The 11769-nt window shown below is 38.1% G+C and overlaps 1 protein-coding gene and 1 long non-coding RNA gene across 7 annotated transcripts in view; one reads left to right on the forward strand and one right to left on the reverse strand.

The window, feature by feature from the left end:
• Positions 1 to 10460, forward strand: part of ARHGEF10 (Rho guanine nucleotide exchange factor 10) — a 111275-nt gene extending 100815 nt beyond the window's left edge. For all 5 annotated transcript variants that reach the window (XM_042820502.1, XM_042820518.1, XM_042820535.1 and 2 more), the window contains 2 exons: positions 4169 to 4291; positions 6340 to 10460. In XM_042820502.1, coding sequence (XP_042676436.1) covers positions 4169 to 4291; positions 6340 to 6842 — 626 coding nt within the window. In that variant the 3' untranslated portion in view covers positions 6843 to 10460. The remainder of the gene's footprint in view (positions 1 to 4168; positions 4292 to 6339) is intronic.
• LOC122161258 lies at positions 150 to 9196 on the reverse strand. 2 transcript variants are annotated; one of them, XR_006169137.1, is made up of 5 exons: positions 8835 to 9196; positions 1727 to 1884; positions 1043 to 1124; positions 769 to 838; positions 150 to 428 (listed from the first exon to the last, which is right to left on the reverse strand). It is a non-coding gene; the product is annotated as an uncharacterized LOC122161258 (long non-coding RNA). The 2 variants fall into 2 exon arrangements; XR_006169136.1 differs by having other exon boundaries at positions 150 to 838.
• Positions 10461 to 11769: the final 1309 nt, after the last annotated feature.

The following is an 11769-nucleotide window of genomic DNA, read 5'->3' on the forward strand; positions in this document are numbered from 1 at the left end:
CCATACAACTGTACAGTACAGTGAGACTGATTTTAAGTGGCCTAAGCTCAGCTGTCTGCTAACTGACATACTGAGTAGGAGAAAAAAAATAATATGTGAAGACAAATGTAAAAACTCACTAATGTGCTTCACCTATTAGCTTAGTATTTATGACCAGTGATTGAATCTTACTGATTAAAAGGTAACTTTTCACCCATCTTTGTCACAGCTCACACAGCCTGGATAGTGAAAATAAATTAAAATCTTACAGCATGTGAGTACACAGTTCTTGGTTTTATTAGTAGTCTTGTTTTCAATTTCATTTGAATTTCATTTGACACTTTTGAATAACTTCTTCGTACAAATGTTCCTCAGACATCCTTTTTAAAGAGATTTCTGTGACCTTAGTTCACTGTATTTCTCTGCTCATATGAATGATGAAAGGTTACCTGCAGAACAGAGAGGCAATTTCTGTTGATGTTGCTGTACTCTGATTGTATCCGTGTATGCTCTAATGGCACACGTGTGCTTCCTGGACACAGATGGGAAAGGCAAAGATAAATGGTATCATTTCCTTTCTGCAGAAAACAAACTATACATTGAGACTTAGAGTTTCCTTTTGTTCCCACCTCACCAGATGCCACAGCATAAAATGTAGTTGCTTTATGATTTTGCTGCTGAGAAATGATTAAAAGATGCATGAAAATCTGAGGTCAGCCCATTTGATTTGCTTTTTTAGACAGGTTTTTATATAGCAGGAAGAGCAAGGTCATGTAAGAGGATATGTACCAGTATGTCCTTGCACGTAGCTAGGGAGCGCATGGTTGAGTCTGAGTCAGAAGATGAGACCTGAGAAAGGCTGAACACAAAGCAGAAATATATTAAAACTATTTGTCCTTGTGTAAGCCTAATTGGTGACTTCAGTTCTTGGTAGACTCAAGATCTTGGTAAGATTATTTCATGACTTTGACAATTCCATCATTGCACTGCAACAGTGTGATCTAGCAGTTTTCCTATTTAAAGTAATTTTTGTTTGTTTTTGGGATTTGTTTTTCTGACTTACCACTGTTAGCTCGTTAATTTCTGTGCTTACTGCTCAACAAGTTGTAGAGAACTGGTTTTACTTTTTTCTCTTGATTTGAAATCTGTACAAATACAAAGTCAAGGAATAACAAAGAAAAGCATGAGTTCAAACCTTGGGTAGCAGAGAAATAAGTATTTAAGATTACTATTTATTTGAATGGTATTTTCTCTCTCTCTTTTTTTTTTTTTTTAAAGTTATTATATGCTATTTCAAAGTATTTTTTCAAATGCAGATGTTTCCTGCTTTTCAAAGATTTCAAAGCAAACATCATTCCTTTTGACCTCACTGTAGATGTTTCATGCTTAAGGCTGTGTTCCATGTTTAAGATTCTAAGTTGCTGGCTGGTAATTTGCTGTTCTCGCCTACAGAAACAGTGAGGAGCATTACTGGTTTTCACTGGGAACAATTAGTAGTTGTACATAGTTTCAGGGTTGGTGTATAGAGTCATGCATATTATTTTTACATTTTAAACAGTTGAAAAGATATTAAAGATCTATTGTTAGAAAGGTGAGCATCTTCTTCAAAGGCTTTGACAGGCAGAAGTAAAACTGATGTGTTTCACAGTTAAAAAAAACTTGAAAATTGCACTTTAATATTTCTGTTTGCACTTTGTAAAACAACTGTAAATGAAATGGAGTGAGATTAGGCCAACCTGCAGTTTACCTTGTGTTTGCTGTGACACAGGTTGTGGGGAGATCTTAAATATCCTGTGTATGTAGCCTGAGCAGATCTGAACTCTAAATCACAAAGTTCAAATCTTGATTTTTGACGACTCCAATATGCAGAGGTTGTTGAACATCCACATTTGAACTTGTTTTGACCTGTTATAAAGGTAAATGTAAAATCTGTATTAGCAAATGATTGAGGAAGACAAATGGTTGTCACATGTTGTATGTACGGCTTTGAAAACAGCACAAGCAGACTTTTATTGTGCATTACTGTTTTTCTTTCACTCTCAAGGCTGCCACATGTCATCACTGTGGGTTTTGATGTGTTTTTGGACAGTGTGTGGTCACTTGACTGCTCTCTCTCCAGAAGTAGAAGTCTGTGCCTCCCCAGAGGACTGTCCATCTAACTAACCAGTGTTGAAGGAGTGTTCTTGTGTGCTTTGCTTTGGAAACTAAATTCATCTCATAAAATAAATAAATAAAGCCTTCCAAAGGTTAATAATTTGTCTAAGGGCATAAACCATGTATGCTTATCTACCTGAAGAGGGATAGCGCCATCATACAAAAAGAAATAATGACAGTTTATGGAAAAACCATAGGTGGCTCTCTTCTAGTCTGTTATTAGTAAGCAAAAATTAAATCAATTTCCCTCATGCTGATTATTCCTTATGTGGCCATGACAGTAATTGGTGAGTGATTTCTCTGTCCTCACCTCAGCCCACAAGCATTTTTCATCACATTTTCTCTCTGTTCTTTTGAGGAGTTGGAGTGGTATGGTAGAGCTTAGCTACTGCGAGTGAAACCACCACACTCACTGAAGGCCTCCATGAGTAGATGGAAGCTCTTCAACTTTTTCATGCTAATTACAACTATGGACTGTGACCTCATTGCCTTTAAGGTATTTTAGAATGTGTTTTAGGGTAGTCAAAGCTGAGAATCCAGATCTGGCCCTGCAGGTAGTATGTGCCTTTTACAATAAACCATTACTGGATAAATGTTTTGGTTTTGTAGAGTTCTGTGAAGAAAGACTTGGACTGCAGTCCACCTGCTGCTTTCCAGTTGAGTGCTTTAACCTTCAGGCTTCAGTCAAACTGTTTCTTCCCTGCTTTCCAACTGGGTCTGTGATTCATGCATTCTTAGCTGTAAATTGGCCCAGCTTCAAAGGAAGAGATGGAAAATTCATTCATTTGTGATGTACTGTAATTAAGGTATTTTTTCAAGGTGTGGAACATGTAGGTTCATCTAAGTTATATCAGAAGTGGAATCCACATTCCCTACTTACTGGTGAAGTGATTAACAACTTGAGGGCTATGATAAAGATGGGATTGACTGCTCTCTTATCATGTAAAGTTAATTGTAAATCCAAGAACATGTAAGCTGTGAACCTGAGTGACTTCACCATTGCTTAAATGCTTCTAAATGGAATCATGGCAGAAGTTTGGCAGGAATTATTTTGTCATTTTCCATTTTTGCAACCTGTCAAGGGCATTTTGAAAGTAAGTCCAACTACCCAGAATTAAATATTTAGCAAGCATTGTAAGCAGAAATGACTATTTTCCTAAGAAAAACAAAAATCTTGTCAATAGAAGAGATTTGTATGAGGTCAGAGACTAGAATTCTGAGTTCATTTTGTCTGTCTTCTTGAAACAAGGCAAATTACATCTGGTTGCTTAAGAACTTGTCCAAATTTGAGTATGTTCAGTTACAGAGATACTCTGCTACCTCTCTGAGCAACTAGTGGTTGGCTGTCTTCATGGTGAAGAAGGTTTTTCTTACATTTAAAGCAAATTTGTCATGTTCCAAATTTGACCCATGGTGTATTATCCTGTCACTGAGCACATCTGAGTAAAGTCTCTTCTGTGTACATTAAGTGCAGACAACTTGTATTTTTCAGTCTCTCTTTGTGCATTATTTACCCCAGTGTCTTGTTCATCTTAATAGGCTTTCACTGGGATTTATCCCAGTATGCCAATGTCATTGTTGTACAGGGGAACCCCAGTGTGGATGTGATACTGTGGACAATGTGGACTTCTTATACTATTTCACAAAAATAAAACCATGAGAAGAAATTAATCATGAACAAGTTTGAGTCTCAAGTATAGTGTGTTGTCATAATACGTTACTGAGCACTGGGAAGTGGGATGCCTTTCAGTTTTATTATTAAGAGCATACACGGTCAAATTTATAAAAGCATATTTGTAAAGGTAATGTGTGTCTATTTTTAGTTACTGTGGTTCAGAGATGTAGGGCAGATAATGCAAGTTCAGCTGTATTTAAATTATGACGTATGTAAAGTTTAATACAATCCCGCAGTGCATTTGCCTTTCTGATGAGTGCTTTGCTGAATGCAGCTGTGCAGCTGATTGTGTGTTTGAGGTTACTTTGACCTTGGCGAAGATCATTACATAAATAATACAGCACTTCCTGCACTTCACAGGGCAGCAGCGTGTTTCTGTGACCAGTCTGCTGGTGTGCCATGGCTTATTACTGGTTGGAACAAATCTGGGGATAATAGTAGCATTGCCAGTGCCACGCTTGCAGGGAATTCCCAAAGTAACTGGTGAGTGACATTTCTCAAATGGATTTGGTAGGATGTCGTTATGCTGAAGATTTTTTTGCTGTCAGTAGTTCAAATGACTCTGCCAAACTATGTTTGTTGTGGAAGGACTCATCAGGGCTTTGTGATGAAATTCTATCTGTTCTTCTTCCTTATCATTAAAGTATTTTCACATGCCTATCTGGATTTGTCTCAGTTGTTTGAGTCAGGACAGCAATTTTCTTTATGGAATAAGAACATGGTAGGCATTAATCCTATCAGAGTGCAGTAAAAAAAATACAAGAAGAGAAGAGAGGGCATTGCAAAGATTCTTTCTTCCATACTTGGAGAAGGTTGATGCATTAGGTTTAGAGACATGGGTACTGACAATGCAGTACATTCTCTGACTGGCTATTTGGCACACTGTTTTTGTGACCTCTCTTACCAAAACTAGAGACTTGGAACATGTGAGAACACACACACACACACACACACACACACACACACATATATATATATATATATTTATATATATATATATATTTTACAACCACCAGTATTTTTGCATTTTGGTGCATTCATAAGTTAGTTTCATATTGCCTTGTTTGAAACGTAGGAATGCTGCTGAATCATTTTGTAAATGTTTAAGCTGCTAGCAGAAGTGAGATTATTTTTTTTTTAATGTATGTAATTCCAATTAAGTACTATGCCATGCTACAGTTCAGTTTCACAATTTTACTAGAACTGCTGAGCTGTGGAGAAAAGCTGTCATATTCTATGAGGCAAGTTATTTGTAACCTCCTTCAGGGATTAAAAAAAAAAAGTATATGTAACTTTTCAGAATGAAAATGAATTGTGTTCAGCAAAATATGCAGCAATAATCAGGGAATCACTGAATGGTTTGGGTTGGAAGGGACCTTTAAGATCTTCTAGTTCCAACTCCTTGCTATAGGCAGGGACACCTCCTTCTAGACCAGGTTGCTCACAGCCCCATCCAGCCTGGCTTTGAATGCTTCCAGGGAGGTGGCATCCACAGCCTCACTGGGCAACCTGTTCCAGTGTCTCACCACCTTCACAGTAAAGAATTTCTTCCTAATATCTAGTGTAACTCTATTCTCTTACAGTTTAAAGCCATTTGTTCTCAGCCTGCCACTACCTGCCTTTAGAAGAAGTCCCTCCCCAGCTTTCCCATAGGCCCCTACGTATGACAAATGTTTCTTAGAAGTTATGGAAGCAGTAGTAGGTAAAAATAAATGCAATACAAGTATTTAGAATTTGAACAAACAAACAAAAAATTTGCACTTTTCTCACTTGTGCTTTCAGTCCTGATAATTCATCTTTATGCCATTGCACTTTCTGCAAAAGTAGATTTTTTTGTTTTTAATCATAACCTGGAATGTATTAGGGAGTTAGGGATGGATGGGGTGACTTGTAGAGTAGTGGTTTCTTTTCTTTGATAACCTAACTTCTTTTCATCTTATAGGAGATTTTGTATAATGCTATGCTTTTTTTTCTTGCTGTAAGAGCCCCATACACTGATGTTGTTAGAGCTTCTGAATTTGGCATTATGCAATTTGTTTCTCATATATTCTTATGATTTTCATGTGTAATTTTTCCTTGTACTACTAGCAGGTATTGCAATGAAAGAGATGTTCATATGCTTTTCTAGAATGGTACAGGGGCACGGTAGGATTAACTGAAAACCACATATTTTCTTTGTGGGTTACTGTAGAAAACTCAGAATGTTATTTTTGTGTCAATGCCAAAAAAAAGTTAGCAGAAAATGTCTGTATTCATGCTGCCGTAACACAGCACAAGTCGACTTGAATTCATTCTGTTGTGTTCCAACTGGTTTATTGACACAGTCCTAAAACATCCTTATGGCACGATAGATAATTTTTTTTCCTACACTTTTCTTTAAATTGCTTATGTACAAGGAAATAGACAGTCTGTGGATGGACTGAATGCATATAACAGGATTTTAAGAGTTACGCATTCCTAAGCAAATTTAACGGAGTAAATATTGTGGAGTGCTGTAATTAAAACATTGTCGTCTTTTCTTTTGGCTGCAGGGAGAGGAATGGTGTCGTATCACGCGCACAATGGGCCGGTCAAGTTTCTTGTAATGGCTACATCTATAAACAAGAAAAACAAAAACAAGCTAAGGAACAGCCTGCCTCGTGGCTCAGAATCTAAAGACAAAGACCAGAGGAATGTTCTGCACAGTGACAGACCAGGCTCTTCCAATAGCAGCAACCCTGATACTTCAGTTTGGCTGGGAGGTTCAGCAGGATCCATTGCACAAAAAAGTGACTTGTCTTCATCTTCTGGATCCTTTACATCAAGTTCCCTAGAGCATAGGCCAGAGGACAGTAACATTTATGAGCTTTTGAAGGATCAAAATATATCTTTTAAAAATAAAAGACAGAGATCCAAGAAAATGAAAGCAAGTTCAGTATTAGTCATTTCTGGTGGTCAAGGACACAGAAGAGTGAACAAGAAGACCAAGCAGCAACGACAAGATGAATTAGTGTCCTCAGTGATGGTCTGGCAAATCCCGCTATTGAATATATGAGTGAACTAAATTCAAGATACTTTCTGCTATTAAAAAGTCTGATATCTTTATACAGCAAATGCCAGCTTAGGACCCAAGCCAAAAGACTTTATGACATGGGAGCAATTTCAGTAGGATTTGATCACGGAATTAAGGGATACAAAGCAGAGTCTTTACGTACGTAGAACATTCTGTGGTGTCAGGGTATTGGAAAATGTCTAGCTGTTGATGCTATCTTTGATACTTAGAACAGAAAGGATTTGTCAGACATTTTAAAAGATTTTAGGAGTTTTGTCTTATTTATATTCACATTTATAAATATCGTCATTATGTTCTATAGCACTTGGGGAAGGCAAGGAACATGTGCTGTGTCACATGCTGGTTTTTGCTTATGTAAATCAGCTGTTGTTTCCTTTTCCAAACCGACATATTGCATGGGCTGTAGATTTTAACAAATTAGCACAAAAAAAATTTTAACAATAAAAATCCTAATGTGAAAGCTAATATTAGTAATTACTGTAACAGTTAGTAACATCACTCCATAAGCCAGAGTTTGCTCTGAACAAACACAGTTATATTAATTGAAACTTTTTTTTTTTCAACATAGACAATAGATTTTTTCTTTGTATTCTTAATGCTCAGTATTATGAAAAAAGTTTCAGTATAAAAAGTCCATTAATTTTCTTGGTAGGTATAATGTGTCTGTTATTCATCTATGTCATACAGAGAAAGTTGTAAGGATATCGTGGCACACATAATAGAAAGTACAGATAAAGAACAGCTGTGCATTGTAGTGCTGGTAATGCGTTCCCCTCCTGGCAATTTTGTGTCAAAGGTAGATATGGACTGTGCCATTATTAACGAGGTATGCATATCCCAGATGTAAATAATGAGCTCAGAAATATACTGAAATAATCTGTGGGAGGCGCAAGTAATCGTTGTGGATATTCGTCCTACATCAGTGGATCTGTGCTATGTCCTCAGGCAAATACCTATCAGATAATGTCAGTCCACAAGTGCAGACAGCAGGGTTATGGTCCAATCTGCTCACCCAGAGATTCAGCCAAGCGTGGTCTGATAAATAGATATTGTAAAACTAGGGTGCACAATTTGTTTGCATTTATTCACTGAGTGGGACAAGGTGTTGCTTTGGTACTGTTTTAGAGGGCTGAATTTTAAACAGGGACCCAGTTAATCTTCTTTTTCTTATTGAATGGATATTTCCAAAAGGAATTTTGAACTCGGGGATACTATTGACATTGCTTTTTGCACTATACTCTCTGCGTGTGAAATACAAGGCAAGGCCTTCAGCTCAGAAAGATATTGCAAAAAAATGGTTATGAGACACCTTGTTCAGTCACAACGGACTTAATATGTGTGAAATGAGGGCTTCTATCTTCTATCTTCTTCTCTTGTCAATAAACTGAAAGATACAGAGAGATTAAAGCTCTTAGGCTTAATTCGGGTGCGTTAAAAATTCTAATACCGTCCATCAGTTCAGTAAAATATAAACTAAATATATCCAAAGCAAAAGTCTATCAGGTGTTTGCATTGACTAAAATCAAGCGCAAGTTTTGGCTGTTTTGGCGCTTGTCTTGTCCCAGTAAATTATAAATGTACTCTAAATTTTCGGTCTGCTCTGAAAAGTGAATCTGTATCAAGCCAACACCAAAGTCAGTGAATGGGCTGACTCACTGAGTTTGGAGTGCTGCAGTAAGGTGGTGTCCTGCCTTGCTGCCACATGGCACACAACCAGGACAGAGGGAATGCTACTGCAGCAAACCTCTCCTGCTGCCACCAAAACAGACGATTCAACAATCAGATACACACCTACATTTCTTTCCAGGAGCTCAGCTCACATCCTACATCCTTATCAGAAAAGGCAGCTTGAGTCATAACAGCACAAACTCCAGTAAGTCACAAAGAACTTTTGTTAGAGATTGGATTGTAGGTCTAGAGTTTTCCTTACTGCTTTTTGTGGTTTTATTCTGTGTCTTTCACCACGATTCTTACCGTGTCAGCTGGGTGCTCCCAACATTGATATGGACTTGGTGTCGGCATCAGTCCCTGTGAAATAAAAAGCAGTGTCTCTAAGGCAGGCTGCCAGCAACATTTCCCCAAAGTTTTCCTCTTCTTCTTGTCCTTGTGCCTGGTCTACCTTGCCTGAGGGTTCAAGACCAGCTGCGTTTTCTACATTCTTCCGTAGGCCCTGGGGGTTTATCTTTGCCCACTGTGTGGAAATACTAAATTGTACAGCATGAGCTGTGTATAAAGCCTCTCCTGCGTATAAAGCCTATGTAACCTGATGTCTCTTTGCTACACTAGAGCAGAAAGACCACAGGTGTGATTCTGCATGCTCCTCAGGTGTGGGCTTCCATGCCCATACTTTTGGGGCTGGAAGATTATGCTCACTTTTTCATGGGTCTTTATCATTAAGAATGGTAAGCCAAGACCCCATGTAATAAGCTGGAAACCCACGTGTGGAGTTATTACAGGAGGTGCTAGCAATGAGGCATAAGAGTTTTAAAATTCTCAGTGATATTCATCCTACCTTCCAGCTGAAATGTAGCTTTCTTCACTTTAGTCAAGAGAACAGGAGAAACAAAATACAAATCTGCTCTTCAGAAAGTCCATTGATGTTTTGCCACTGACTTCAGTAAGAACAGAAATAGGTCCTTCATTTACACTATACTGCTTTGAAAGTAAAGATATGTATTTGTCTTACCAAGTGGAAAAAAACAAAGACAAGCTGTACACCTTTGGAAATATGAATTGAAGTAGACCTTCAGTGATGGAGCATGACGTGCAATGCTTGTTTTCTGATACATAGCTTCCATAATAAGGTATTGCCTTGCAGTGAAAGCAGACAGGAACCAAAGTTTCTCTTACAGCAAGCAAGTAAACTTTATAGCTATTTCTGACTGCTGCTGGGTAGATTGGATTTTGCTTTCTGGTACTGCTTTGCTAGATTTGTAGAATTTATGGAACACTTTAGGGAAAAGGGGGAGAAAGTGTAACCACTACGATATATTCTGTATATGTTTTCTAACATATAGTAGGGTCTTTTGTAACATGAGCCATAAAAGTACGTATTTATGTTCAAAGTATAAGCTGAGAAAATGTTTAATAAAAAATGTGCTACAACTTAATTTCAGAAGTGCATTTATTGGGTCGCTATATTAACAAGAGAGCTAGAATCTGGGACTTGCATTACTGAATAATGAAATAATATGTAATTAGGACAACAAAAGTTTTAATACTTTCTATGATTTAATTGCATATGCAATTTCTACAGATGATGCGGACTCGCAGTAAGTTTGACTTCTGTATCAATGGGCACAAATTGAACATTTTCACAATGCTGTCTGGAAGGATTACACACCATTTGAGTAGCACATGTTACATAAAAGTGAGATGCAGTGTTCCAAGTGAGTGTTGCAGAACACAGCATTAGCAGAGGAAATTAATTTTCACTTGGTAACTGGCAATTCATGCTAATTAATGTGCCCTAAAGGATGTATAGGGAATCCCATGATTGTGCTTAAATTCTGAGACTTGTATTCATCAGGCTCAGGAATGGCCTTTCGTGTGTACCTGCACTACTACAAATAAAGAGCTATTGAAAAGAGGTAAAATGAACAACTATTAAAGCCTGCCCTTTGTTCTTGTTTTTGACACCATGTCTATTTTATGTATTGCTCTGGAAAACACTGACACTTCATTCCCTCTCCTGAAGTGCACTGATATTCCATTTCCTGCCATTCTCATTGCTGAAGTAGCAGACAAAAAAACAAAATCAAATTCCATGATTGCAGGATGTTGTGAACTCATGCGCCTCAAGATGGGTTCAGTCCAAGTGGAAATTTGCAACTGCTGTATGGGTGGGATGCTGAGTGCTACAGGTTGTGCACTGCCCCTTTGAGATGTGGCAGAATGCTGGGAAAGATCCTGAGTTGTGTTTTAGTGCTTAAACTTCATGGTTCCTCTCTCTAAGACCAATTTGATTCTTAAAGTGCATAAATAAGGGTGGGAAAAACTTGCAGTTTGAAAGGTGCGATTAATGGAGGGCTCTACAAGAGTTTATCTGTATTTCAGTGAGTGATAGCACGGGGTTAATTCAGTATTTTTGATTGCTTTATTATATCTTCATAGTAATAGCAGGACTATTAGTGCAGGAAGTATTAAGAAGGCAGATTAATATTATCTGTAGCTCAGAAGAAACTGAGTTGTAAAGTGACTTGAAGCCATATGATGAGTTTGAAAAAGAAATCAGATTAAAGACATTACAGCTTGCTAAGCCCTTTGATGAGCCTTTTAAACCATGCTCCTCCTTGCAGGCATTCCATGTGTGTGGCTAAGCACTGCCCACTCTGCATACTGGGCAGGAGCAGGGCAGTCTTTTACATGAGACAATAGAAATAGGTGCTCACAGAGGCTGGTTCTTAAACATTTTATGATATTATAATGTGTGCAGAGACACCAGCACAGACTTTACTCCTACCGTGGAGATACCAGTGACTGGTGCAAGGAGGACCACAAGTCTGTGGTGGATAGTAGGCTGCCTGCGTTATGCCAGAGCTCAGAATTCTACTTTACTTCCATCACTGTTCAGACTTGTCATTTTTATAATTGTGTGGGGGATCTACAATCTGCTTTTCTCACAAGTGCTGTATGTGCTTTGCTGGATCTGTCTACTGTCTGGTTTTGAGAAATCTGGCTCAACATCTGCAGAATCAGTTGGTTTGCTTCTGCCTTGTACTTGTGCTTACTTGATCCCGGCACTGTCCTTAAAGGCATGCCATTACCAAACTGCCAGGAACACTCTTTGCCTTTAGGACAAAGCATGAAAATAGCAACACTGAAATAGCACGGAAAGGATCTCAAAATTTCCCAGGCAAATGAAGATCTACTGTGAGTCTATTTGAAATGCAACAATGTGGACGTATGA

This window comes from Centrocercus urophasianus, unplaced genomic scaffold (assembly GCF_019232065.1).
Source record: "Centrocercus urophasianus isolate 14NV4802_14NV808 unplaced genomic scaffold, USGS_Curo_1.0 seq_10, whole genome shotgun sequence".
NCBI classification, from domain to species: Eukaryota; Metazoa; Chordata; class Aves; order Galliformes; family Phasianidae; genus Centrocercus; species Centrocercus urophasianus.